Raw genomic sequence first — 26695 nt, 5'->3', positions numbered from 1 at the left:
TTTCTATTTTGGCCGACAGCCCAACCACCACACTCCTTTCCACGCCAGTCTCCAGAGGTCTTGCATTCCAGCCACGACAACCCCCTAGCGGCATTCGAATCACGTACCCACCGTTGGATTGGCACCGCTTCGCCCATTTTACCGAACAATCCGTCCGCTTCGATTGCTCGACTTGTGGACGTCTTCTAGTCGCTCGACTCACATTCGCAACCGTGACATTTTTCGAGGCTTTCTCTCGAAATTTGCACCGAGGCAATTAACTATACGCCCGACGAACCCGCACATCATTCTCTATGCCATCCTACGGCTCTCTGCATTCACCATCATTGCGCAAAATGGAACAATCAAGGGTTCAGTACGGGAGGAAGGGCATTAATCTGGGGAACATCATTGGTGATCCCTTCGCCTTGGCTACAGTCTCCATCTCCATGGTACGTCGACATTCGAGAGCGTCTTACGAATCCCCGGCTCTTCTCGTCCGGTTGCTCTGTTGTCAATGCTTGTACTAACAGCCCCTTTAGCTAGCATGGATAATCGCTTTCATCAGCTCCATCATCGCGACAACACAGGTCACAAATAGCTCCGGCTCCTTCCCGCCATTCGCATGGTGGACCGTCGTCTACATGTTCTTCCTTATCGCAGGAGTTTTCGTCGTTGTCGCTTCCGACACAGCGCAAACCTACCACGTCGCCCTTACGGGATACCTGGGTGCAGCTCTGGCCCTGAACTCATTGACTATCCACTCCCTCATCTACTCCTCCAACGGTGCTCGCCAAGCTGCTGGCGCTGGCTTCATTCTCATGGCCATGGTCACCGTATGTTCTCCGCCACTTGAATGAGGGCCAAATGCTGACATTGCGCCTACAGATTGTCTGGATCTTCTACTTCGGCTCCGCCCCCTCAGCGAAGCCGCGCGCCTACCTTGATTCCTTTGCGCTCCAGAAGGAGTCCGGAAACCGGCAGATGATGTACGGCGGTGGCCGACCCGAAACCTCAACCTCGGTTCAGCCTCCCCAGATGTACACCTCAGCGCAGCTCAATGGCTTCGAGAACCCATCCCCCGTTCAGGGTATTCCTACAACACAAACTCGTAACTCCGGCGTAGCCCCGACGTTCAACGCGGCGCCACCGGCCGCGAAGCCTCCTGGTCTTGACCAAGAAGTGGTGCCCCCCACCGAATACCCCTACCGCGCGAAGGCCATCTATAGTTACGAGGCCAATCCCGACGACGCGAACGAGATCTCCTTCTCAAAGCACGAGATTCTGGAGGTTAGCGACGTGAGTGGAAGGTGGTGGCAGGCACGCAAGGAGACGGGCGAGACGGGTATCGCGCCAAGCAACTACCTGATCCTGTTATAATGAGCTCATGATTTTCATTTCGCCGTTGGAGATGGGAGCAAAAAATGACCATATGGGACATGGAATGGTTTCGCGCTCAAATGCTTGTTGGAGTACATTAAGGTCTTCTTGTCCGGGATAAAACCATCGCTGCCTCTTTTGAGCCACAGGCGGCACGTATATCCGCCGAAACGGCTTCTCTTTTTTCTTCTTCGACCTGTTGTTTCTACTTCTATCCGCCCACCATCGTGTGTAGGCCTTCTCCCTATTACTGCTAGTGTATGTTGCCATTGTCGCTCGAGCAGAGGGATGGTGTGTTTTCTTGTTGTGTCTTCTGGGGCGGTTTTCACGAGCAACGGGTCGGTCATTCGGATAGCTATGGTAGCTCGCAGGTGGGATACCCATGCATGTTGGTGTTCCCTTGCTGTTTTACAAATGGCATTTGCATATATTCACACTTCGTCCTGGCATCTTCGAGAGTGATTAGATGAGTTTATCTACGTGTGGACTCTAGAAGCCCAATGTTCCGTGAGTTATTTCCACACAGCCACGACTGAAGTCCACATGAATTCAGTCCACGATGGAACTCGCAGTGATACGGGCATTTCAGGGTGAAAATGAAGGTTGGTATCGCTGGTGCTGTATCATCATCGTCCAATAAGTTGCGCATCGATCAGATGATTTCTTCGTTATCCGTCGTAGGGTATCATAACAATCTCCATCCGCGCTCCTCCCCAACCACTCCTAGCCGGTGACCGATCGAGTGACTCGCAGCCAAGCGTCATGTTCACACCGCCAGTCCAGGGTGCTGTCTAGCAGTCTCAACCGCAAACACGCTTCTTTCAAGCCTTGTCCAGCCTCTTCCTCAACTCCCTCTCCTTCGTCAAGACCTCCAACTCGAGCCTCTCGACACTATACTCCAACCCCTCCCTCCTCTGCCTCACAGCCCTAGCCCGCAGCGCGCTCTCCCCATTCAACCCCTTCTTCTTCCCACCACTTCCACCAAAACCTCCCCTCCCCTTGGCCTTCTTCCCGTATCCGTCGTTTTCCTCCGACGGCGCAGCCAACCGGCCCTGCAAGAGCTCACACCGCGCCTGCAGCGTCTCGATGCGGCGTTCGCGGCGCGCAATCTGCGCGTCGGCGCGGTCGAGGAGTTTTGCGATTTGCGGGCCGATTTCGTCGCGCAGCGAGGCCTCGGCGGCGGCGAGGGTGGGTTGGGGGATGAGTTCGAAGTGGCGGGTGGGACGGAGGACGGAGGCGAGGCGGGGGAGGTCGGAGACGCCTGTGTCGAGGGTGGATACGGAGTTTTGGAGAAAGGTTAGGGAGGTGCGGAGGGAGGCTACGCAGTCTGCGTATGTTGCTGCGTTTTGCGACATTGTTGTTGTTTGACGTGTGTAGTGGTTGTGGTCGGGGCTTGTTGGTGGGGGTGGTTTTGTTTACCACCTAGTTTTGGCCGATTGTGTTGCAGTATGGTTGGTGAGGTGGGTTGGTTTGATGCTGGGGATCCGTACGATTAGATCAGGGTCGCTGCCTCGCTGTCACGAGAAGGAAAAGTTGCAGAGGGGGTAGTATGGCGACGGGAGTGTTGTTGGAAGTGGCGTCGATGGTCGAATTGGTTGTTTTGGGAGGTTTAGCTTGGAGGGGATGGACAAAGTCGAGCTTCGATTGTTTACCCATGGCCCCGCTAACTCAAGAACAAGTGAGTACGTACCGACCAGGGAGGAATGCACGGGCCATTGGTCCTCGGTGAGGCTCGGTGTGAAGCCACTATTCACAGCTTCTTGGCACTTAGATGTGGCTAGGCACGGGTGATAAATGGCTTGAAGCCCGGAAATATAAGCTTCAAGGCTTCAGATAGCCTGGTTATAATCTGCAATATACACAGAAAGCGGCAATCTATTACATGGTGATGGGCGTTCGTGATCAAAGCACACCGCGACTTCCACGTGGGTATTCGTGAAGATGAAAGGCAGGAGCATAGCATACTAGGCGCGGACAGGTCCTTCCTAAACACCGGAATTATATATCTAGGCGCTTTACCATTCGGTCTTGCCAGGTGAACCATATGTCGTCCAACATGACTTACACAGGCAAGTATTAGAAAGGCACAAAAAATAAAGAGAGCAACATCAAAAGAGTTCACCCCCCGGTGGGGGCTACATCTCTGGTGCACATGCCGGGATTCGAACCTTGACCCTGGCGAAGGCTAAGCTAGTTGAGTAGGCTCGCCCGTGACCATCCCGCCAAACGGCAGTTTGACCTGACCTCACAGGCCTGTGAGGCGCCTGCTGCCGTTGGTGACAGGAATGGAGTTGAGGGGGGGTATAAGGGAAGGTTCGTGTGAATACGCACTAGGTGGTGTATACCATCTATCGTGCCGGGGAAGAATCTCTACCTTGACGGCCGAGGCGTCTACGACGACCCGGGCCACTGGATCCAGATTTGAATACTTACTCACCAGGCGTATCGTAACACGACACTCAACGACGGAGAGGCCGTCATCTCACTTTGCCTACCCTCTTTTTTCTTGTTGGCAGTTCTCTAAATTATTTTCCAGTAATCCTAATTGCTATCCCATTGACTGCTGGATGGCGTCACTACATCCGTCACTACATCCGTCACTATATCCATCTCTAGTCTTTCTCTAATTTTACTCTATTTCGAGATTATTTATAAGCGGATATAAAGGAAATAAGATCAGATTATTAAATTATTTGTTATTCCTCTTCTTAAAGTACGTACCTTATACTGACGCTATCTAGCAGTTGATGGGATAGCGAGCACTTACCAATCCCTGAATTCCAGCAAAACATATTTTTCGTGTTAAAGACGAACAAAGCTTCGACGACCTCTGGGCACACCCTGCAGCTCATTTTCTGAGATTATTGGTATCACATATAAGCTCATCTTTGGCAGTAAACCTTACCATTAATGCAATCAATCGTTTATCTGTCTTGACCATAGGTTTTGAGCATCTATAAAATCGCTGACTTCTGATAGTGTTTGACCACCAAAATCATCGAGCTCGCATAAAAACTGATACGCATTGCCGTGAGCCCTTTAATCAAAGAAATCTTTGGTCCATCTCATATGATGGCGAAAGGCGGCGACCTTAACAGCTGTCGAACGTGAAGATGCGAATACAGCTCAGTAATCACGAGTAGTTCGAGTTTGAGAGTGGGATTCATATGATTTTCGAACTTTAGCCAAGCTTCTTCGGCGAGCCCGAATCCGGCTCATTCCGAGTGCTTTGCGCCAAGTGGTCATGCAGTCTCACCAAGTAAGCAGCCTCATTTCAGCGGCCGACAACGAGTGGCCAGAGGTTTTGGGGAACCAAAAACGGGCCAGCCATTGATTGAAGCGAACATGCAGTGAGAAACATCAATGCCAGCTGGTCTTACTCTCATTAGCCCAGCAAGATGTCGCTCAGATTTCCGCAGCGTAGTGGCGTTGTCTCCCGACTACCCACCATGGTCGAGACTCGAGGACCCAAAGCAATACGAGCCAAGAGGCCTGGTTTGTTGAGTTTGAAGCCCCTCGTGGCCCTTAAACGTGTATTCATCAACCATATGATGATACCGCTTGCTCCGATGCATGCCTCCACTTGACGCCCGCAAGACCGCTCACTTCGGCTGTGGCTGCGGTCAATATCGTGGTTCGAGCCCCTTTAGCAAAATCTGACGAAAGACTGCATGATTTTCGCAGCACCCATTGAATCCATGATCTGGCCTGTTACGCTAAGACATCAGCAGAGCCGCGCCAAAAGTTATGGCCATGAATTTTCTCTTAAATGTGACCAGCCGAAACCATGCTTCAACATCCGTAGACAGCACCTCAATGCTCAACTTTGAAAGCATATTACCTCACAGATCCTTTCGTCGTTTCAACTGCCATAGATCTCAATATCTCTCACAGATTCAAGCAATCAAAACTTGGGCAAGAAACAATCGTGCTCAATAGTACGCCGTTACGCAGGACCGGGCCAAATGTCCCGAGACCACAACCACCCCTCCGTGCACCCTGCAGCAGGCTCAAATGTAGGGACTTCCCCCATCAAAGATTTTTTGACGGCACTTATTCGAGACTCACCATCCTCAGACATCAACATCGGACACAAATGGCGTCAAGCCAGCGGGCTCAGGTTCATCCGCCAACAGCACCGCTACCGTCATCGTAGCCGTCGTCGTGGGTCTCCTGTTATTGACGATAATCGTCTGCATCACTATTACGGAACACCACAAGAAGAAGGCCACAGAACACTTGGGAGCCAGGGCGAGCGAAGACAAAGAGAGGGCGTTGGCAGCGGGTGGTTCGAGGGAGTCGATTGGGAGTTTCCAATCCGAGCTGAAAGAACTTGAACCTACGATGAAGATGGTCGCTCGTATAGGGTGCTAGAGAGCGCTAGAAACAAGGTGTTCAACCAATTCGCGGTAGAATTATCCCTCCGAGACATGAATAAGGATCATGTTGGAATTTCAAGCCACCTGCACCACCTGGGGTATTTGTCTCAAAGTTCCGTTCAGCGTCGGCAGGACCTGGTTGCTTCTAATTTCCGCGGTCATTCATATGAGGTTGTGATCCTTTCGGAGTTCGGCAGTTACCAAGTCCAGACTTTCACAGCAATTGCTCGATGTCAGATCAGAATCAGTCCGTGTTCCTCGAGTCTGGTTGGGGTAATGAGACCGGTAGTAGACTTAACTTCCGGACCCACTCGGATCTAACGGCCGTGCAGCAACTCCGGTACGGGCCGGCCGCACGGACGAAAAGAGCCGTCGGTCTTGCGCTATGGCATTTGTCGTGAGGGCCAGTTCGTGTAAGTGGTTATAAGAAATCTACTTCACCTCCATGATCCTCACATTTCGGAGAGAACACAGGCATCCTCGTCACAGTCACTGACCTCACACATAACCAGTTTCCAATAACCCCCAACCTTCTACCCTCTCCAATCGCTCATCACCCCGCAAACATGGAATTCAATCTCAGCGAGCCCAACCGCAAGATCCATGCCGGCGTCATACTGACGAAAGGGTAAGTATCCTGACCTCCTTCCCAAGTCCCAGCAGATGTATTGAGACGTTCGCAGAGTTACCGAAATGCTCGATGTTGCACCTTTCGAATTCTTCGCCTGGGCCGACAAGGCGTCGCGACAAATGTTGAACCTCCCCCAGGAAATGTGGGAGGATAACCTTGAGTTCGAGCTACACTGGATCACCGAGGACGGCAAACCGGCCCAAATGAAGAGCAGGGCTCAGATTCAGCCGACTGTAAGTCGCGCGAGACACCTCCTTCCACTAGAGAATTCTTCCGATACTGATACTTACAATCCAGGACTCCTTTGAGTCGTGCCCGCCCTTGGATATCGCCCTTATGGGTGCCCATAACTCCGGCGACTACAAGACCAGCGAAGCTGAGATCGCCTTCATCCGCAAGGTCTACGAGCAGTGCAGCGCCTTCTTGACCATCTGTGGCGGCATGTTCCCGCTTCTCGAGGCCGGCATTCTGGCAGGTAAGACGGCAACTTGCCCTAGAATGATGGTCGGTATCATGAAGAAGAATGTTCCAGTCGTCGATTGGGTTGAGACTCGCTGGGCGCATGACGGAAAGCTGTGGACCTCGAGCTCGTTGCTGAATGGCACCGACATGATGCGTGCTTTTGCTGAGCATACGTGGGGAGGCAAGAGCAAGACTGGGTGGGTCGAGGCGGTCCTCGATCTTGGGGGATATCCTGTGAGAGACGTCGACTTTAAGGATTTTGAGGGGCACAATTACCCTATCGAGCAATATCCGTTCTAGTCGACAGAACAATCAGCTACGTCGTATGGATCAGATCAATTCGTAGTGAAAGTCTCAGTATCCTATCAACTGCTAGATGGCGTCGCTACATCCGTCTCCAGTGTTTTTCTGATTTTGCTCTATTTCGAAATTATTCATAGGCGAATTCAAGGGAAGTAGGGTCGGGTTATTATATTATTCGCTATTAAAGTACGTACCTATGTATCGACACCATTTAGCAGTTGATGGGATATGAGTTTAGAAAAGCAGAGATCTTGTCTCAAACTTGACTTCCCTGTGGCGACGGAGATGATGCTACACAGTGCATATACCATCTAAGCGTACATTTGTAAGCACTGTATGAACTGTGTGGGTCTTTTCGGTGACTGCCGAACCGGCGGTGGTTCCTGCGGTCCGGTCGTGTGGTTCGTCACTGACCGGTGTGGTAAACTCCGATGCGGAGTGATGTCAGGCCGTCGCACGTCCCTTCCATCTTCACCCACCTTCCGACTTCCCCAGTACATCTCGAATCATCACACCAACGTCACGTGAATTCTTCACAGACTTAGACAACGTCCTAAAGCCTCACACGCAAACATCTCGAATCTTCAAGCAAAAGTATCCAGAAAGCTTCAACATGTCCCTCAGAGTGAGTGGTCCGAGGTAGTAACAGCAGGGGCCCCCGCTGACACCAACAGACTCTCGGCGCAAAGGCGGCCGCGGCCTTGGACAAGGACCTCATGAGCACTGGTGCCTTCTCCATCGACCAGCTCATGGAACTTGCCGGGCTATCCGTCTCACAAGCAAGTGAGTTCCTGCAAAGGCCGATGCTTGCTGAGGTTTTCGGTTGACACCTTGACGCAGTTTATCGCGTTCACCCTCCATCTCGAGGATTGAACATTCTCGTTGCATGCGGCCCCGGTAATAATGGTTAGTACCCTTGGAAGATCCCGTTGGCTCGACCGCCAAGCATCTGACCAGGATCCCTGCACAGGTGGCGATGGCCTCGTGGCTGCCCGACACCTCCGTCACTATGGCTACAAGCCAACTATCTACTATCCCAAGCGGAGCAAGAATGATTTGTATCAGGTGAGTGAAGATGCCATTCGCTTTTGTCTATCTCGATCGGGTCGTTCGGCGCATAGTACATGGGGATGCTCTTGCAATTACATACCATCTATCGGCGACTCCTCTTCTTTGAACTCTTCGTCATCCGAGCTCATGATGCTTTTGTTCTCCTCCCACGCCACGCTATGCAAATGCACAACTCTATGATTCTTCTCTCGAGGAAAGGAGTAAAGAAACCGGCAGCATCTTTGCGTGTATATGGTGCTGCCATAGAAAATGACCCCTTCGTTCTCCGCGGGGCTTGCCGTCGATCGGCCAAAACTCGAAACTTTGCTGACTGAAGATTCCTCAGCGGTTGGCGCAGCAGTTGGTGGATTTGGACGTTCCGTTTGTCGATGATTTCCACACAGCGGTGAAGTCTACCGATCATATCGTGGATGCCATCTTCGGTTCGTTCTTTCCCTCTTGTCTACACCGTAATCCGTGCACGTGCCTGACATTTCGACGCCAGGATTTAGCTTTTCTGGAGAAGTCCGGGAGCCTTTCCCCGCGGTAATCAAGGCGCTCGAAGAAACAAAGTTGCCAGTAACTTCGGTTGACGCCCCTTCATCGTGGGATATCGAGAATGGCCCGCCGTCGTCCGGCCCTGGAAGTTCGTTCCAACCTGAAGTCCTCGTCAGCCTGACAGCACCAAAGCCACTGGTGAAGCATTTCAAAGGACGGCACTTCATCGGCGGAAGGTATGTCCTGAGTCCCTGATCCTACCAGGCTTGAGGAATTTGTTGGCTAACCTTGGGAGCAGATTCGTATCGCCGGGTATTGCTGAAAAATACAATTTGGAAATTCCGCAGTACGAAGGCATCGACCAGGTGGTGGAAGTTGATAATAACGGCCAGAAGCTGTAAAATTGTCAGTCGATTAAAAATTTACCAAAATTTACTCTGTGTCTCAGGGTACTTACAGTCGGCTCTTGTTTTCTCTCTTTCTTTTCCGAAGTTTCTCCCTAAATGACCAAGCAGCCCCCCACGCGGCTATTTGGACAAACAGGACTCGGACATCGCCCGTCGAGCATCTGCATTGGGTGTACTACAACACCAAATGGACACTCCAATAAAGGAGGATGATATGCGTGACAAAAGGCGACATAGACGAGGAATAGTCTCCGACAGACTGGGCAAACAGATTTGTGCTCAACACACATGAAACCGAGTGAAAAGGATGTTGAGCCTCTCGGACAGCGTGTGACGAGTGATTCGGAAGAAGTTTGTTTGAAAAAGGGCAACATGAGAGTATTATCCTGGATTGAAATGACTGACAGAGAGAACAATAGGCGAAGGGACCACGAAGCCAGTTGGACAGCGTGCCAAACCGGTGGCCTTGGTGTGGCTGATATAAACAACGGCTGTGGCTGCCCCGCGACCTTGGATCAGGTCATCCAATGGAGAGCAAGGTTTTGAAGGAATTGCCACACAATGGGTTCCACCAGGACCCCTTGCTGGGCCGGAGCGTTTTCGACGACGACGGACGTTGCGGACGGAGGATATCGAAGGGTTCTCTTCTGGTTGGTCAGTGCGGACAGGGTCTTTGAACCGGGGCGCGGGAGAGGCGAGCCAGTACGACTACGCAACGGACTCGACGGGAAGAAGAGTTTAGGTGGTGTAGGATGTACGTTGTACCTAGGGGGGATGGGCGGGAAGAAGACAACGGAACGAGGGGCGAGCGGAAGGGGAAGAAAGGTTTAGATGAGAAGGGCAGGGCAAGTTTGGCGGCGGCGGAATGGAGCGGATAAGGCGACAACAGTGAAGCACAGTTCTAATCATACTGGACAAAATTGATTTGTCTGGTTGGGCATATGATTTGGTGCGTTTCCATATCCCGTTCTTTTTTTCCACGGTATTCCCCTCTCTTGTTAGAGGTACTCTGTACTCTGTACTCTGTACACTTTGCCTGCCATAAACCTTTTTTTCTCACAGCTGCATCCCCAGGTCAGGCCCCATGTCCGGGTCAGGTAAGGTACATTGGAGGGTGCAAAGCCACAACTCTGGGCCCCCTTCAATGGGGGGAATGGGTGGGAAGACCTCGAAAGGAAGGGGAGAGCGCGCGGGCAAAAAGTCGAATGGGGACATCTCCAACTCACGGCATAGAACAAGCTGGGCCTTGCCGGAGCAATCGCTCCGTTTACCCCTGTTATAGGCCCGAGCGGCAAGGCAGCGCTTACGGGGCCGCATGGAGCACTGCGTGGTACTACCGAACAGGACCCGCTTATCCTCTGTTTTTTCTGGGACGGAAGGACTGAGGTGGAAGACTGGAGTGCAGTGCACTTGCCTTAGTGGTCTTGTGCCGCCAGTTGTAACTTGTGGGAGGAGCGAGAGAGTTCCACCTTGAGGGAGAGAGTGGAAGCCACGGTTGGTGGCCGTCCCTCTTTCACTGAGGGAGGTGAGAGGTACAAGTCTACGAATACATACCTGTATGGATACACTACTCGTACATGGAAGGGAAGGAACACCTCAGAATGAAAGTGCCTGGGTCCCAGAATACCTCGGGACCCCGTCAAGCCTTCCAACCGGAGCAGAATTATTGTGTTCATTCAGGGAAGGTCCAAAGTGAAAAAAAAAAAGAAGAGACGAAGAGACGAAGAAAAGGGTCCAGCATGCACTTTTGGGCGAGATGTAGCAGATACTTTCCACCGGCTCAGTTGCTCCTGCTCTCATTCCTTCATCCCACCTCATGGGCCCAAGGTATTTCTGTACCTGACCCTTCCTTACCTCGCTTTCCATCTGTCCTCTTCTCTCTTTCACACTCCCGTCCCGTCGTCTTCTTGCGTGCCAGCCTTGCGCTTACTTACTTCATCCATCCATCTTTGCCCCCCTCAGCTGCCAAAAGCTTTCCCCATCGACCAACACCAGGCGGGCCGGTTCATATGCGCTAAACCATTTACCTGTCGGTCTACTCTCTTCGCTCCTCGGATCTCGACAACTGCCATTGTTTGTCCTCGGCCTCCGAGTGCCGGTCGTCCCAACGTCTAGCATCTACATCAGGCTCTGGACTATTCTCTCCGGTCGCAACACGGCAGCTTTTGGTACCCAATGCTGAGGTGTCCCGAGGAAGATGTGGTGGTTCACTGCCCAGAGACTTCACGTCAGCAAGGGTAGGACAACCATGCGTGGCCGGGCCGCCCGCGTGGCTCTGCCGCTCTCAAGCCAAACAGCGGTTCGCAAGACGTCATCGACACTACCAGGAATGGGGGTGACCAAAAACGCACCATTGCCCCATGGATTCTCGTGACCACGAGGGCAGAAAAAAAAATCCCCTTCTACCTCAGTCGCGGGACTGATCTTTAGGTTCTCCGAAACCTCGGAGCATCACTGTCTGGTTCGCCTCTATCTCACGACAACTTACGATCGGTTGGGTCGGACAACGCGAAAGAGACAATCCTTATCCTTGTCAGGTTCACATGACGAAGCCTGTGTCAGTTGGGCACAACGACACCGTCCTCCACGTCCTGACAACAGACGATTCCACGGAACTTGGCGGTGCATTAGCGACAGCAGACCTCAGGGTGCCTGAAGTTTCTGGTGCTTTCGAACAATTTGGCCGCGTCCCGCCCTAAGATGAGACCCTGGACGGGAATGCCCTCTGGGCCTCCCGTCAGGATGGAGCTAGAAGCTACCGGACGCAGCGATTAACCTTGACTCGGCCCCCGCCAAATTGAGGCTGATGCTTTTTCTACTGCAGATGTGGTAGCTTGGAGCCATGCAGCCATGCAGCCACGCAGACGCAATGGTTGGACCAAAGATGGCCCGTTAGCCTGGCGATCCCTTCGAAAAGACGGGTTTCCAGGGATCGCGCCGCTGCCTAAGCAGAAGTCCTGCACAGGCCACGCCGTCTATCACGCGAATCCGCATAAGCCGAAAATCATAGTCTGATTGCGCAATTACCTATGCGCAAATCAAGAGTAGAACCAGCTCTTGAATCCAAGACACTTACAGCTAGCTGGCTGGCTTCGCGCCGAGGTGTGCTAGATGAAGGATTTAAGCCTGAGTGCTTGCTTCAACTCGACAAAGTCGTATTCGCGAAGGTTTAACCCGCCGTCCAGAGCTGTGGCCCCTGGTCATTAAGCGGGGACGAGGGGCGTTGGCCGACAGCGTGGCGGATGACGGACACTTCCGACCAGATTGGCAGATTCGACTGTCCTACTTGGGCCTTCTCATGCAGGGATCCAGCAAGGGCAATACATCATCATGTTGAATGGTTTGGGTTGTCCTGAAACGAACGACGAATCATCATGTTCTTCCGGCACCGGAGGCTCTCCGTCGGTCCCAGGAGAGCGGATACATCCGGATACATGTTGGACACCTTGGAGACAATACTGCATGCAGAGCGGATTCATCGCAGAGGTTCGCGGCAGGCAGATAGATGTTGTTGCAATGCTGCTCTTGCTTGCTGATTTCCAGTGTTCCACAGACTATCAGAACCACCAGCCCACGCCATTTCAACCGTCGGACTTGATTCATCATCTTCTTTGGAGAGTTCCTCCGCCTCTTCGATTTTTCTACACTAGTCATCTTGATATTTGGTACACTAAATGCCACCTGCTACCCTGCCTTCCGGCACTGTGGCATTTCGGAGGTTCGTTGCGGCAATGATTCGGCGGCCACAGTTGGCGCCCAACGAGATCGAGTTTTCTTATCATTCCAGCTCTCCCGCCATTCCTGACTCTGATGCACCCTGAGCATGGCTGTCTGTGGAGACGCCTCTTGAGTCGTGCAAAAGCTTTAAAACATAACGATCCCTTGCCCATTGCTTTTCAGGGTCCGTGACAGGAACCTGCCGCAGCGTCGGTAATGGGTGGTTGACGTCGGCAACTAGGGCCGTCTACGACTTTACGTCGCCTGCTTTGAAAAATGCTCAATTTGGATCGATGCGACACTGTGTTGCATCTAAATTGTCTATCCGGACTCTGCGCTGTCAGGCAGCGAGTCTTGGCATATTCTCCTCCACCTGTTGATGCCAGACGGGGCTCCCGTGGCGGTTCTTGCGCGCGCCCTGAACTGTGTCTTGGTCATTTGGAGTCCGATTTGCAGTTCCCGTGATATCTGAGTCGGAGCTGACTCCGGTCTGGCAACTTTTTGCGCCAGCGCAGATCATAAACTAAGGCCGCGCAAGTCGGCCATGTGGGATTACTAGTGGCCGCATCATTCTGGCCACACAAAACATGGATAATTTACGCAAGCCCGCGTGCCCGCGTCAAGGATCGACATATCTAAGAGTAGGAACTGACAGTCAGCGGCGATCGTTCCCCATCTTAGTGGAGGGCCCATTGTCAGCCCGTGGAATCTCAGTTCTGCTCTCTTTCGAATCCGTCTGTCACAGTTGCAGCAAAACCAACCAATTTCCTAATATTAATGGATGTGGAGTTTGATGGTATCCCATCCTTGCCTGCCGAAACATCGTCGCTTCAAGGTTTGTCTTTCCTTGATTATCTTAATATCGTGGTGGGACGTCTGTGACAAACTTCGGTTTCCTCGCATTCTCTGTTGCGTTGTACGGAGAATGAGGGTTGCTATTAGACTCCTCGACAAGATTCGCGAAGATTCGAGGTCGTTGGAGATCCGGTGGGGCACTGAGTTTCCTCGTGTCTTACGGTGCGGGCGGGGCTGGTGAAGCGGTCCGAAACGGCAGGATAAATCCGTACCTTAGGTACACATGCACTTACAAAGTCATCTTTCACTGCGTGGATAGGGAACTCGTGAGTAATTCTCAGTACACCTTGGGGTACACTGTCAACCCATGCCTGTTGTATCAGAGGGGGAAGAGGGGAGCACCAAGTTTGTTTCAACGTCAACCAACGATGTTGGGCGTTCATGGGAAGCATTGCCTGTCTTCGTCTGATGTCGGCCAAACCTTGGACATTTCTAGTGGATGTTGGAGCCCTCACGAACCCAGTAGTTATATCCAGAAAACTCTTTTTAATTACTGCTGTGCTTGTGTTGAATGGCTTGCCACCCCTCAAACTTGAAGGTTGAGTTAGTCATGGCGGAGTTTATGAGCCACCTCGCCGGCATCAAGCGTATAATCCTGGAGTAACAGCAAGACCCCGGAAGCATGTAACACCTATATCGCTTTGTACATTATACAAGTCTTGTATCATCTACATTTCACTGCAATATGACGGTGAGTGGTGATCCCAGCCTCAGCCCACAGAGTCTGAGCCGAGGGCCGGGGCTGAAAGGTAATGATATTAGGTACCAACATCACGGAGCCACATCGCAGGGATCCCGAGGCCACTTCAGAAACGTAAGTGGCGATGAAATAGTGTAGAGTCACTAGCCACGTGTTTGATTCTGTGAGATAAGCTCTAGATCTCTGCTCATCTTCCGCTTCATAACCTGCCATCGAGTCTTGGCCCTGTTCGATAGACCGTGTTCTAGACCCGAGTAGAATCTTCTGGCGTCAGATGTCAACCGTTTCAATCTCATGCTTAAACTGTTGACGCATCTCTCGACGCGAAACATACTAGAAGGTCCGGACATACTCTTCCTGTTGATAGCCCTGTGGACCGCCGTTGACGTGGTCTCGACGGGGCGGAGGGAATTGTATGTCCCCATCTTCGTCAAACATAGATCGTAGTGGCCTCGAAGGAGGTACGTTGTGATGCGACTCGTTTGCCCCCGATGGCAGAGGCGGTTTGGTGGAGTAGAGGCGCAGTATTGGCACCATGTTGACTGAATGGTGTTGCAATCGTGGCATTTGATGATGTGGATTGTACACATCTTGGAAGTGGCGTGGTGGTGAGGGCATATCTGTGAGTCAGTCGAATTTATTCTGATGAGGTGAGCAAGGCTAGGAAGGTCCTTTTTCGGTTGCTGTATAAGTCGATTTGTGGAGAGAGTAGGCCTTGAAACACAAAGCGATTGTGTTAAAGAAGTTCTTGATGTTGCCATCATCGTGGCGGTGAATTGCAGTTGAGCCTACATCGTCTGATGATTTGCTCAGCAGGGCAAGTACGACGAGTGAATGGCTTCAGTTCTCACGACAATATAATTGTATCGAGACGTATGAAGAGGTATTTGCCGCCTTTCTCAGTATGACTTCGGCCTGTGTCTCCCAACTTAGAGTTGATAGTCCTAGAAATTGTGGAGATGTATCGCTTAACGAGTTGTATGAGTCCGCGCAATCGTCACTCGATGTCTTTCTTGATATTGTACCGTCAGTCTCACGATAATTAAAAACCCTCAAAGTCATTTAGATGGTTAGTAAAACTGGGCTACATGAGTCTGGCCTGGATACAGGGGCCGGGTCACACAGCCAAATGACGGGTCAGTGGCTGCTCCCAGTTTGCTGCAGTTCTACTGGGAAAAACGCCGGTCAGGGGAGGAAACCATTTCGTCGGCTGCATGGCAGTCTCCCGTTGGAATATGACTCAAAATCTGTTTGTGAGGTCACACTCAGGTGTCAAGATAAGCTGGCACACTATCCAAGTTGCCTGGGGGGACAAAATGTTGCTAACTTGAGAAATCACTGCATGATCGAGGATATATTCTCTTCGAGCTGGGGATCCTGAAAGCCCTGAACTCGATGGGATAGAAAAGGAACCATCGCCACTCTTCTAACGTATTTGGTTTGCAGGTGCGTCCCCGTAAAGTATTCTTGCTTAATTGGGTTGTTACGTAGAACCATAGCCTGGAGGGAAGCAGGCTCTTAGACATGAAACTTTGGGCATTGAATTTAAGACTACCCCTGTAGGGAGTTTGATCCAGCAGTGAAGCGTCATACCACATCCACCGGTCATACCACGGCAACCCTTAGTGACGAGCTGTCCCGAAAGAAAAACGAATCTCCTGTATGCTTGAACCCTCGACGGGGAAAGGGGGCACTTCTTTCATGGGTGAAGTACATTTGCAGTCAAACCCCAACAGGGGTTTGGCATTTGCTGATTATCTTCACCCCTCATTTAATTTGGCACCAAGCCGAGGTTTTTTAACGCTTTGCAATCCATCGTGCAAATTTTTCAATCGGTCAAGCGATGTCAAGGCGGCTAAAACACATACAAATGCCGGATCAAACACTCCGAAGCACCCTAGCCCCTAAGCAGGCAGGCTTTGCCGGTGTCAGTCTTAGCCTGATCAGTGATATCTTTGGTTAGATTCTCGTTCAGATTTCATCCCTTTTCCCTTTCCGAAGGAACATCCGGGAGGAACCCTCCGTCCAGCTGCGTAGGCTGCTCGAATCCCTAGTCCCCGGAGAAGACTCCCCGAAGGCTAACTCTCGTCATCCTTACGGAAGATGAATCAAGAGAGCCTTGGAATGTCGCAATCTTCCAGGCGCGTCCCCCATAGACCCGTGTAAGGCTTGTGCTCCTGTTTCCATATGATGCGTCGGGACCGTATGCAGACCCGCGAACGTGTCTGTGCTAGCTTCTGACATGTTCCTTGGTTTGTACACAGTGAGTTCCTAGCGGGAAATGCCCTACTCATATCCCTAACGTGGACTACTGGAGAGGTTGTGAAGCGCGAGTCAAGACTTATTGGAGCTCACATAAAGCAATCGCTACGTCCATCGAATCAGAGAACATTTGGCCATTAATTTCAAGTCCAATTCTGTATTGTAGTAGATGTGATATCACCCCTATATTCAATGTTGATATAAATGGTGTTCTAAAGCATGTGCCTAGTGCAACAAGAAGGGTTCACTGCTGGGTCATGCCGGGAGGGCAGGGACCAGTGTAGTGCTCACACTCAGCGACCCATTCACCCTTGCCTCCGTACTTAGCGTCGCAATCGGCTTGAGTGATGGGATTGTTCAGGATACACTATTATCACGTCAGTACTTGCATCAAGCTTGCACTGAAACTGGCAAAACATCGAGGCGTCTTACCGCTTGTACGTTGGTCTTCGGGTTCCAACAGCGGGTGTGACCCAAGCCTGGTCCACAGAACTTCAGAGCAACCTTAAGGTTAGGCTGCTCTCTGTTACGGCAGTTGCACATCCAAGCCGAAACAGCATTGGGGGCGCTGAACCATCATGTCAGTTATTGAGTTGTAATAGTGTAGAGGCGAATGTGGTCTTACAGGAAAGTAAAGGCGAGAACAACTGCAACCTTCATCTTGAACTAAGACCTTGGGTTCTTGGTAGGTATTGAGAACACAGTATTGAGGTACCTTAAGAGACTTAGGTATTGATGGAAACGATGAGATGGATGAATGTTCTCGATGAATACTTGGGCGATTTTTCACGCCTATTATACTTACTTCAGCATCATATTGACACCCTCACTTGATTCTTTCCGTTGCCTTAGTTGTAGAGACTTCGCATTCGAATCGACGTCTGTTGAGAAGCCGAGGTTGGAATAAAATTGCATCTTCATGGACCGTAATTTTGTTAGGAATGAGGCTGAAGCAGAAGTCTCTAACGACGACCCTGCCCTACCCCCCATACCCACCCAGCCTAACCCGGCTAGCTCAGGTAGCAGGGCCCAGCGGGTGGCTCAGAAGCCTGATTACAACGTTATTAATGCCTACACCCACCTCGACCTCGACTCAGAGCAGTAGGCTCAGACCGGCTACCCCACGGATACTACGGGTAACGCAGTACAACATAGGGAAGTAAAGCCCAGCTCGTATAGCTCTTCTAGAGCTCTGTGTTGCGACCCAACATGCATGACCAAGAACAGGGCCTGCCCCGCAGGCTTACGGCGGTTACGATACGCCATACATGCACAGGACAAGGTGATGATGATGATGATGATGATGTATTTAACGTCTGGTAACAAAAGGACGTGCCGGGCGCTATGCCGACATGGTCTATACTAATCTAAACTATGTTACAGGCTACCGTCTTCACCTAACGTTCCTGTTCAATGACTCGGGCAAATTTCGGAAAAGAAATTGGTCTCCTCTATCCATTCGCATAGAAGAGAGGCTCCCTTAGCAGAACCTAACAAGAAATCAATGCTTGCTTTGGCCATACGTTGGCGGAGGTAGCGCGGTGTAGCCTTGCGTCCACGCTTGCAGAAGTAGAAATGGACTGGTGTCTTGGGTTTCCCACAGCTGCAGTTGAGCAACGCATCTTGATGAGCGAATCTCTCGTGGTATGCTGCAAAGTCTCCATGATGGGATGCACAGGACAAGGGGACACAAGGCACCCTCTCACGGAACGGAAGAACTATGGTACAAGTCACGTGATGATAAGATAAGGATCATTTGGGATCAATATTGTTGGTATACACGTCAGCAGGGCAACCGTACGGTTGGAACGAAGTGTCAATAATGGTCTATTATTGCTGCGTCTAGAGGTGGAAGGAGGAGATTGTGGGCAGAGCCCACGATCTCCCAGAAGTGGTATATAAGTGAAAGGGCCGTTTGTAAGTGCCCATACTGCCTTCCGGATCCATCTTTTCTGCCGACTGCTCAGAGATCCAACAAATATGATCCAACACGACTTGGGGGCTAAACGATCATTCTGGATCAGAATGACCCAAGACGACCCAAGGGACAAGGGACATGTTCAGGATCAGGACTTGTATATAAGGATGGACTTGAGCCAAACTCTAGGACAGACTTCCATAGCTCTTCAGCAATTAACTTCGTATCAGATCTTATGATCGCTTTCAGCTATCTTCCCTGAGAACCTCTTTGATAAGACTACGATTGATCACCGCAGCCTTCCCTCACCTTACGACTTACAGACATAGCTTCCCTGAAGCTATCCCCGACTACGAATACTGTTACCAGTTCCGCAGCCTCAACTTCTGCAAACATACCTCACTACGACTAGCTGGCCGTAATAATAGACGTATTTTTTATGTATTTCTATATTTAGAGAGAATATAAGGACGTTATTAATATAAATAAAGACGAAGATGTCCATATATTCTCTAAGAACATGGTTTGCTATTGTCTAGAACGTGGCGGGTGCGTTTTGAGTCCAAAGGGTATAACAAGTTACTTAAAGAGTCCTCTGCAGGTTCGGAATGCTGTTTTCCATTTGTCTCCTTCCTTGATTCGAATCTAGTTAAATACTTCCTTAAGGTGCAGTTGGCTAGTGCGGGAAAAGTGTCAGAGTGATACAATGTAGCTAAAAGCAGTTAATATTCACATGGGCTCAGAATACCCGAAAAATGAGGCGAACGTCATGGGCACTTCTGTTTCGAGAACTTCTTAGTGCTCAGCACAGAACAATAGCAGGCACTAGAGCGGAAGCAATGATCTAAAGGTACTCACCCGGAAGAACCGAAGGAATATCTTTGGCATTGCGAAGTCAGACCACTGGACCGGGTATTTGATTTCCAATAGGTAGTTAGCTGGAACTTTCACGGCCGACGTCAAATACGGATCCGAATAACTGTATGCCCTGTCAAGGAAACTTGAACAATATGTGATGCTGGACTAGTGCGAGACTGATAGTCAGCATGCAATTGCGGTGGCTGCCGAGTCCGCTTTGCAAAAGCTTCAAATCACGGAGCACTCTTTTTAGCTAGCCATAGACAACGCATAGTTTACTGACTCGTGCAACTCCAACCATTGCAATACCCACTAGACCTCAAACATAATGCTTGCAACTTCTGATTGTGCTCCGGACTGATCGAAAGCTTAGCCATTTTACACTTTTGGAGGAAAGCTTGTCAAAGACATCGCCGCGATGATGACTGCAGTCGGAAAGTAATACTCGAATTTGGAAATCGCCAGCGCTGGACGGGGGATTTGCAGAAATGAAGCTGTTCTCAGGCACATTGACTGCTAAAGAGGTCTTGTACTGGGATAATATTATGAAAGGTATCATTCAGCCCACCACGAAACATTCATGCAGAACCTCATCACCACACTCACTTTCAAACACTCTTTTATCAACTTCCACTCGCTTCTTAGATCGACAATCTCACCATGCGTTTCGCTGCTGCTACCATCGCTCTTCTGTTGGCTGTTGCCACAGCCACTCCTGTTCCTGATGTGAACGAGGCGAACATCGCCAAGGAGATTGAAAGTGAGCTTTGTCTGCAGCAATTATTGACAGAGATCTAACCAATTGAGCAGGCAAGCCAATCGTTGACCTTGACCTCCTCCAGGCTCACGAGGCTCGTGATGTCAACCTCGCCGATGGTACTAGACCTTGAGATTTTGGCGCATATTACAAAAAGCTGACATTGTGAAGTCGTTGTAGCTAGAGCAGTCGATGAGGTCGAGAACTCGCTGGAGCGTCGTGGTATGCCAGTCCGCCCAAGTCCAGCCAAGAAGAGACCGCTGACAAATCACAGTTTGGCCTCACGACCACCAGAGTGGCATTTTCAAGGCCGGAAACGGCTACTACAAGAGAATCGTTACTGGCCTTATTATCAACGGAGTCAACGTTGCTGTGACCGCGTGGTTCAACGACATTCACACCCTTTACTTGCAGTTTGATGCTGCCTTCCCCAACGGTAAGTAGTTAACCAATAAATAAATATGACTTCCAGAAAGCTAATACTATCAAGCCCCTAACTTCATCTCCGCCGGACTTGAGGATGTCTCTACCGGTTTGGAGCGCGCTCCCTGGAGGATCAGCTGGGATGAGATCTACACCCTGGCCATCAAGCCCGGTGAAAGGTTCCAGTTCGACAACTCCTTCGTCATGTGGTGGAAATAAGCGAGCTCTGATAAACCTTCAATGTAGGAACTCGTAACAACAGTTCCGCTCACATTGAGGTCAAGAGCACGACTCGTCAGCAGCATGGTGTCTCGAAAATTCTTATCTCCGTGTATGTTCAAGGTTGAACAAGGCATCGCGGGTTTGATCCCGATGCTGGTCACTACCTGACAAAGGGGATTTGTAGAGGGGGAGGGAAAGAACGTTTTGCCAGTCAATCCTTATGTTTCAGTCATTCTATCCGGCAATATAATCTTTTCTACTCAAGAGAATTTTTAGCCTGATGTGTTCATAGTGATTGCATGTGCTGCCGATCTAAATTAGCGGGCACCCTTTTAGAGCCAAGAGGTGATGAAGGCTGGAGCGCTAACTTTTGGCAGCACAAATCCAGGGATGGGGACACTAAAATGGGTCGATGATGGGACGGTCCTTGGGGAGCATCGGATGGAAAAATCCCCTGGACCAGGGATCAAACCTTGTTCCAACCACCTCGCAGCGAACAATGACAACAGATCGATCATCCAGGGTAATCCAGTTCGCCGACACTACGAAGTTAGAGAACTTCTGGGAAATCGCATTGTTCTTTCTTCGATGTAAGGCCATGATGAGTTGGGAAATTTATGGTCTGATGTTTCGCTAATCCGAATCATCAGGGAGAACCTCAAACGCCTCCAGTCACAAAACATCGTAAGGTCTTGACGCATCCATAAGCAAACGGGAGTTCTCGCCAGCCCCATAAGAAATCATGAAACGCATGAATCTTGAGTCGGAGGATTGTGGCGCCACTGTGAGCCAGACTATAACCCTGGGCTCGGGCTTGCCTAGAACTGCAAAACATATAACGTGCGGTGATCTGGAATTCAAAAATTTCATTTGCACGGTTTAAGAGCCCACAGAAAAGAGAGCAACCTCAGTACTACTGATCAAGTCGACAATTGGGTTGATTGCACAAAGATAGAATCTTAGAAAATGAGCAACAAAACAGGTTCCAATGGGAGTATGGGCAACTCCAGCAATCCTCGCCCAGGACAATCTCCATTCCCGCCTTCCAATGCCCTTGTCCGACAAACGTCGCCAGGCGTGCAACAGAGCCAAACATACACGAGCTCATATAGCAACAACTTTGATCGGAGCAGCGCCAGATACAGTACAGGCAGAACCGATGAGAGCTCACGATACAGCCAGGAGACTACAGAACCTCCCAAGCTTTCACGCTCACCTCCATCACGCCGGGAACAAAAGAAGCCTGAGGCAAACAAGAACTGGGAGGACAGCATCTATGGAATGTACGGAGACATAAAGACGCCCAGAGAGCCACCGCTTCCCCCACCGCCGAGGCAGCAGCAACAGCAACAACGCCGCCGATATGAGCAACCAGAAGAAGATGAGGGGAATAACTCTTTTGACGAAGAGGTACCGCGGCGACCCCAGCCGAGGCCAGAACCTCAGAGACCACGCAATAGCCGGCAGCGTCAAAATTCGAGACCAGAGCAAAGGCGTCAGAATTCTCGACAAGATCAGCAAAGAAATGAACAAGATGATGACAAGGAGGAAGACGGAACGCGAAGGAGAGTACACGTCAACATCGATATTGGTGGCGATGGAGGCCGCTCCTGGTCATGGACATCCAACTCACGTGGACCAAATATGGTCAACTTCGATAACACTCCCTTTGTCGGCGGAGGCTTCCCCTTTGGCGGCCGGAACAACAACGGCGGTAGACTTCCTGTCCATATCCCTTTTGGCGGAGGACTTCCGATCAACCTTCCTTTCGGACTATGATGGCGGGATTGGATACCAGATGAAGCGCACATTTTGACGATCAATTCTAGCCGCGATACAGCTCCTTAGAAGTATTTCTCAGCCTTATGTATTATACCTGTACGTACCAACAGTAGCTAGCTTTTACTATAGTAGAAGTAGTAGCAGTATTTAACATCATTAGGGACAGGAACCCAGCTATCTAAACTAAGCTCTGATTAACTAGAATGCCCTTAAGGTACATAATATACCGTACCGCCTTTAAATAATACATAACTAATAAATTAAGTAATTTATAATGGGAATTGATACACCGGCGTCGACCTTACACCGGCGTCGCTGTTCGACCTTTTGATTGGTTTAAAAAAACAATACCTCCCCATAAAAGCGGTGAGGGTGACTGCACTAACATGGCTATTCCTGCCCTCTTCTCTAACCTAAGCTCTAATTTGAGATTTCTAAAAGTACGTATTACAGCCTACTTATACCCCAGGTTTGTAAATCTCAAATAGGGACTATATAACCCCTCAAAAGGCCTATTACCTAACTACCTTTTGCGACGTGGTTGCAAAGATTCATCGTTACTACAGACCATTTCCCACTAACTCCGTTTCCTCCGAACACTAGGCTACATCGGCCGTCCACTTGCATAATTCCCTGTTGTCCTCCCCTTCCAAGAACACTAGACTGGCTCCTTGTTTGTCGCTAGGATGAGCTTGATATCTGGCTTTGACTTGGCTAACTTGTCTCTTGTGTAAGCCCAGCTAGCGTCGACTTATTCTTGCTCCCAGGTGGGCGGCCTCGCTTCTTACTACTTACGCCTTGGCTGCTATAGGTAGTGCGGGCTTGTCTGGCTGACTGGCCCTCTGCAGGCAAGGCTAGTTATGATAGGACAGGCTGCACTATGTTCTTTAGCCTACCGCGGAGGGATGCAGCAATCTTAGGGTCAAGGATCCGGCGGTATGGATCTGAGGAAGACGTCTCTCGAAGACGCCACCGAGGGTATACCTCCCATTTACTGAAAGTAGCTAAATCTAACTTTTAGGAGTAGATCTTATGGCAGCATGGGATACCCAGCTCAATTAAAACAGTGCAGTCTAGACCACAGTCTCCAAGGGGGGCTAGGAATGGCCTCGTGCCAGACGGCATTGCCTTCTTTACCAGCCGGTATTGCTTCCCAATTAATGCAAGACACTTCGAGGAAAGCATCGTTCGAAGTTCGCCTAGGTACTCAAAGCGAGTACCTATATACTCCCGGCCTGTAAGCACTTCATCCTCAGCACAAGCTTGCCTGAAGCGTATCTCCTGGTCACCAATCATGTCCTACATAACATCAACAAGTCGATATAGGTGACTAAGATCATTTAAGAGATAACTCTTAATGTTGTTATTACTTGACTCAGTGCCAGAGGTGACGCGAACACCAAAGTTCTAATATTTTCGGATAGAGCAGCGGGCCCACTGTGCTCTTAAAGGTAGGTATGTTATGTTGAGGTACTGGAGGATTGGGCGTTGGTCGTTAAACTCTTTACAGAGCTTGGTCCAGGCTTTCTCAAAAGCGTGCTCAGTCTCAGCAAAAACAACAAGCTTCCACATCATAAGGACCCCACGATACGTATGAGGGGGGGGCTTATCAATAGATGTGTTGATATAGGCCTCATCCTCATCACTTAGCGTGGCCATTGCTTGTATTGGTAGCTGATATCCCTCGTCATTAGACCCACTGCTGTTACTGCTACAGCTGCGGTCCTTAACCCACTTCTGCTTAGCCCTGAGCATAACGTTAGAATTGATGTGGTGGATGCAGAGTTGTTGCTGAACGTCTGGGAACTGCTCATTCAGTGCAGCCTTCATCTGCTTGTCGTAGTCTGTAATAATAACAGTGGGGTAACGGACTGAGTGTTGGTCCATGAGTTGGCGGATCCCTGCTGAGAGAAACTGGAAACCCTCTAGTCTCTCGTTGTCGATAAGGCCAAACGCAGCGTTGTAAACAGATCCAAGGCAGGTTTGCCCAGTAGCTTGGAAGAGAGGGAGCTTAAAGCGATTGGTATTGTAGGTGTTGTCAAAGCTAATCACAGGGAATCACTTCCACATTTGGAGACAGTAGGGAAAGGTCCAGACAAGGCCAATAAGGCGGTTTGGCTCGGCGTCTGCCCATTTCACCACGTATAGGATATCTCGCTCATCAAACAGCTTGATTAATACTGCAGTTAGCGAATATCCCGCTAGTTTCTCTCGGTTTATACGAGCCCTAGCGTTATAGATATCTCGCTGGGTAAATAAGGACTCTGGGAACTGCTCCTGGACAAGAGCACGCACATCGCGAGCCCGAATCCCAACTCGTCGGCTTGTAGTTTCAATGGCATCCTGAAGTGGCTGGGTAAGCCTGCGATGTGAAGGGTGTGCAGTAGCTTCAAGGCTAGGGCCATGATTATACTAACTATACTAGGGGTCTAGGTGATAACGTAAAAGCCACTTACCCTCCTCTTAAGCCTCGGCAATAACTTACCATTTACAACCGCATTTACGAGACTTGCGCTGTCGAATACCAGCACCTTGTGTAGGCCCAGGCTCGCCAAACCGATCACACTGGAAGGTGTATCGAATGATTCGGCCTCGAGCTTTATGCCTATTCCGCTTTATAATGCCAAATCCATTAGCTCTTGCAAAGGTATTAACTCGGTCGAAGAGGGCATCATAGGTTTGCTCTGGATCGCCAGGAATCGGTGGGTTTGGGATTTCGGTTATAGGAGGAGAGGAGGATCGGTTGCTTAGAGTGTGGTAGGAGGCTGCAGTTCGGAAAGACGCTTCGCTTTGAGGGGAGGATTGCCGTGGGGGTGAATAGGGTGGTGGGTTGACTTGGGGACCCCATGTTTCTTGCCATTGACGGACATAGTCTTGTTGTCGGAGGAGTGCCGTTGTTAGCTGTTGATTAGTCCCAACAACCTGTAACGTGAATGATAAGCGAGTGAGACAGACAAGCGAGTGAGACACAAAACTGCGCCGATGAGATAAACTGGCTTCCATATCAACATCAACAGCATCAATTCATTTCAAACTACTCATAATCCTCATCTTCAGACATCTCTTCAATAAACTGGCACGTTCGTGAATTGTGTCCCGGGTGACCACAAACGCCACACCGTCGCTGACCTGTCTCGGCCCTCAGTTTGCGACCACTAGTACGACGCATTTCCTCCTGAACCTGCGCAGTCACATCTTTCTGTGACTGTATATCTGCTGCGTCAGCTACAGTAAGACTTCCTCCATGTTGTAGGCGTGTTTTCTTAGTTCTCCGTCGTCGACTGAGTTGGTTATTCTCGTCTCTAAGAATCTGTACCTCAGATCTAAGTAAGGCTACTTGGTGCATGATGCCTCTTGTACCTTTAGAAAGTCGTTCAACAGCCTCGCAAATAGAGGTTGGGGAGCTGCTTTGGTGACGAGTGATCCGACTCTTAATAAAGTTGGATTGAGAGCTTGCCTCTACTGGGTTGTTTGGTGTCCTTGAAACCCAAGGCGGAGGTGTCTGTGGTAGTGATGCTGGAGGCGTTGGAGTGTGTAGCCGGATATCCAGCTTTGATAGGACGCTTTCTGCACTCAGAGGAACAAGCCCAGCTCCTCTAAAACCCCCTTGGATGTTTTTTTCAGTCATCGCTTGACTAAATGCGCTGCGATATGCAGGAAAGAAGTCCTCCTTTGAGATGTGGGTTACGCCCCGCCGCATCTTATCCTCAATTTGTTGCCCATACGCCGTCTTTAGCGGACCAAAGCACCCAACGTCAAGGGGCTGGAGTAGATGAGACGAATGAGGCGGCATACAAAGTGTAACGATCTTGTTTGCCTTGCAATATATCTCAAAGTCTGTTGAGTGGTGACTTTCGTGCCCGTCGACGACGAGGAGGCGATATTGGCCTCTCAAACGTGGTTTCGTATGACGATCATAGTGCTGGATCCAATCTAGGCCTCTTTCATTTGTTGTCCATCCGTTTTCTGACGTCGCAATGACCCAGTCGTCCGGGAAACCTGACTCTGTATACCAGGTTGAGAGGTGATATTGGCCTGCAACGATGATGTACGGCGGGACGTTATAGCCTTGCGAGTTGATGGCTTGAATCACTGTAACCCATTCTCGATTA

At 50.3% G+C, this 26695-nt stretch overlaps 10 protein-coding genes across 10 annotated transcripts; 5 read left to right on the top strand and 5 right to left on the bottom strand.

Moving 5' to 3' along the window:
- Window positions 1-335: 335 nt before the first annotated feature.
- On the top strand, window positions 336-1359 carry BDP81DRAFT_455684 (SH3 domain-containing protein; the record flags this gene model as incomplete). Its single annotated transcript, XM_060593087.1, has 3 exons — window positions 336-431; window positions 522-815; window positions 868-1359. 3 exons carry the CDS (start codon window positions 336-338, stop codon window positions 1357-1359), a joined length of 882 nt encoding a protein of 293 aa, XP_060438123.1.
- An 821-nt stretch (window positions 1360-2180) lies between these two features.
- Window positions 2181-2714, bottom strand: BDP81DRAFT_400613 (DASH complex subunit Spc19; the record flags this gene model as incomplete). The annotated part of the gene is made up of 1 exon (XM_060588713.1): window positions 2181-2714. One exon carries the CDS (start codon window positions 2712-2714, stop codon window positions 2181-2183), a length of 534 nt encoding a protein of 177 aa, XP_060438122.1.
- A 2094-nt stretch (window positions 2715-4808) lies between these two features.
- BDP81DRAFT_455682 (uncharacterized protein) lies at window positions 4809-5696 on the top strand (the record flags this gene model as incomplete). The annotated part of the gene is made up of 2 exons (XM_060593086.1): window positions 4809-4854; window positions 5254-5696. The coding sequence occupies 2 exons, from the start codon at window positions 4809-4811 to the stop codon at window positions 5694-5696; spliced, it is 489 nt and encodes a 162-aa protein (XP_060438121.1).
- A 508-nt stretch (window positions 5697-6204) lies between these two features.
- On the top strand, window positions 6205-7439 carry BDP81DRAFT_156829 (class I glutamine amidotransferase-like protein). Its single transcript, XM_060581959.1, has 3 exons — window positions 6205-6366; window positions 6422-6602; window positions 6667-7439. Exons 1-3 carry the CDS (start codon window positions 6305-6307, stop codon window positions 7129-7131), a joined length of 708 nt encoding a protein of 235 aa, XP_060438120.1. The 5' UTR covers window positions 6205-6304; the 3' UTR covers window positions 7132-7439.
- On the top strand, window positions 7440-9135 carry BDP81DRAFT_156846 (YjeF N-terminal domain-containing protein). The gene is made up of 7 exons (XM_060581960.1): window positions 7440-7759; window positions 7809-7917; window positions 7975-8040; window positions 8105-8199; window positions 8531-8627; window positions 8690-8918; window positions 8978-9135. The coding sequence occupies exons 1-7, from the start codon at window positions 7748-7750 to the stop codon at window positions 9081-9083; spliced, it is 714 nt and encodes a 237-aa protein (XP_060438119.1). The 5' UTR covers window positions 7440-7747; the 3' UTR covers window positions 9084-9135.
- Window positions 9136-9181: 46 nt separating this feature from the next.
- Window positions 9182-9379, bottom strand: BDP81DRAFT_335281 (uncharacterized protein; the record flags this gene model as incomplete). Its single annotated transcript, XM_060585840.1, has 1 exon — window positions 9182-9379. The coding sequence occupies one exon, from the start codon at window positions 9377-9379 to the stop codon at window positions 9182-9184; it is 198 nt and encodes a 65-aa protein (XP_060438118.1).
- Window positions 9380-14331: 4952 nt separating this feature from the next.
- On the bottom strand, window positions 14332-15160 carry BDP81DRAFT_156810 (uncharacterized protein). Its single transcript, XM_060581958.1, has one exon. The coding sequence runs from the start codon at window positions 15123-15125 to the stop codon at window positions 14505-14507; it is 621 nt and encodes a 206-aa protein (XP_060438117.1). The 5' UTR covers window positions 15126-15160; the 3' UTR covers window positions 14332-14504.
- A 1707-nt stretch (window positions 15161-16867) lies between these two features.
- Window positions 16868-17283, bottom strand: BDP81DRAFT_400610 (uncharacterized protein; the record flags this gene model as incomplete). Its single annotated transcript, XM_060588712.1, has 3 exons — window positions 16868-16990; window positions 17056-17191; window positions 17249-17283. 3 exons carry the CDS (start codon window positions 17281-17283, stop codon window positions 16868-16870), a joined length of 294 nt encoding a protein of 97 aa, XP_060438116.1.
- Window positions 17284-20688: 3405 nt separating this feature from the next.
- On the bottom strand, window positions 20689-21030 carry BDP81DRAFT_442255 (uncharacterized protein). The gene has a single exon (XM_060591663.1). It carries the CDS (start codon window positions 20933-20935, stop codon window positions 20729-20731), a length of 207 nt encoding a protein of 68 aa, XP_060438115.1. The 5' UTR covers window positions 20936-21030; the 3' UTR covers window positions 20689-20728.
- A 683-nt stretch (window positions 21031-21713) lies between these two features.
- BDP81DRAFT_442253 (uncharacterized protein) lies at window positions 21714-22792 on the top strand. Its single transcript, XM_060591662.1, has one exon. The coding sequence runs from the start codon at window positions 21768-21770 to the stop codon at window positions 22578-22580; it is 813 nt and encodes a 270-aa protein (XP_060438114.1). The 5' UTR covers window positions 21714-21767; the 3' UTR covers window positions 22581-22792.
- The last annotated feature ends 3903 nt before the right edge of the window (window positions 22793-26695 follow it).

This window comes from Colletotrichum phormii, assembly GCF_030913505.1.
Source record: "Colletotrichum phormii strain CBS 102054 chromosome Unknown BDP81scaffold_39, whole genome shotgun sequence".
NCBI classification, from domain to species: Eukaryota; Fungi; Ascomycota; class Sordariomycetes; order Glomerellales; family Glomerellaceae; genus Colletotrichum; species Colletotrichum phormii.
This window is presented reverse-complemented; position numbering and strand designations above follow the sequence as displayed.

Coding starts and splice junctions, on each gene's coding strand:
- BDP81DRAFT_156829 (XM_060581959.1), top strand. CDS start 6,305: ATGGAATTCAATCTCAGCGAGCCCAACCGCAAGATCCATGCCGGCGTC. Junction 6,367..6,421: donor GGCGTCATACTGACGAAAGG/GTAAGTATCCTG, acceptor AGACGTTCGCAG/AGTTACCGAAATGCTCGATG. Junction 6,603..6,666: donor GGGCTCAGATTCAGCCGACT/GTAAGTCGCGCG, acceptor CTTACAATCCAG/GACTCCTTTGAGTCGTGCCC.
- BDP81DRAFT_156846 (XM_060581960.1), top strand. Junction 8,628..8,689: donor TATCGTGGATGCCATCTTCG/GTTCGTTCTTTC, acceptor TTTCGACGCCAG/GATTTAGCTTTTCTGGAGAA. Junction 8,919..8,977: donor CGGCACTTCATCGGCGGAAG/GTATGTCCTGAG, acceptor TAACCTTGGGAG/CAGATTCGTATCGCCGGGTA.
- BDP81DRAFT_156810 (XM_060581958.1), bottom strand. CDS start 15,125: ATGATGGCAACATCAAGAACTTCTTTAACACAATCGCTTTGTGTTTCA.
- BDP81DRAFT_442255 (XM_060591663.1), bottom strand. CDS start 20,935: ATGCCTTGTTCAACCTTGAACATACACGGAGATAAGAATTTTCGAGAC.
- BDP81DRAFT_442253 (XM_060591662.1), top strand. CDS start 21,768: ATGAGCAACAAAACAGGTTCCAATGGGAGTATGGGCAACTCCAGCAAT.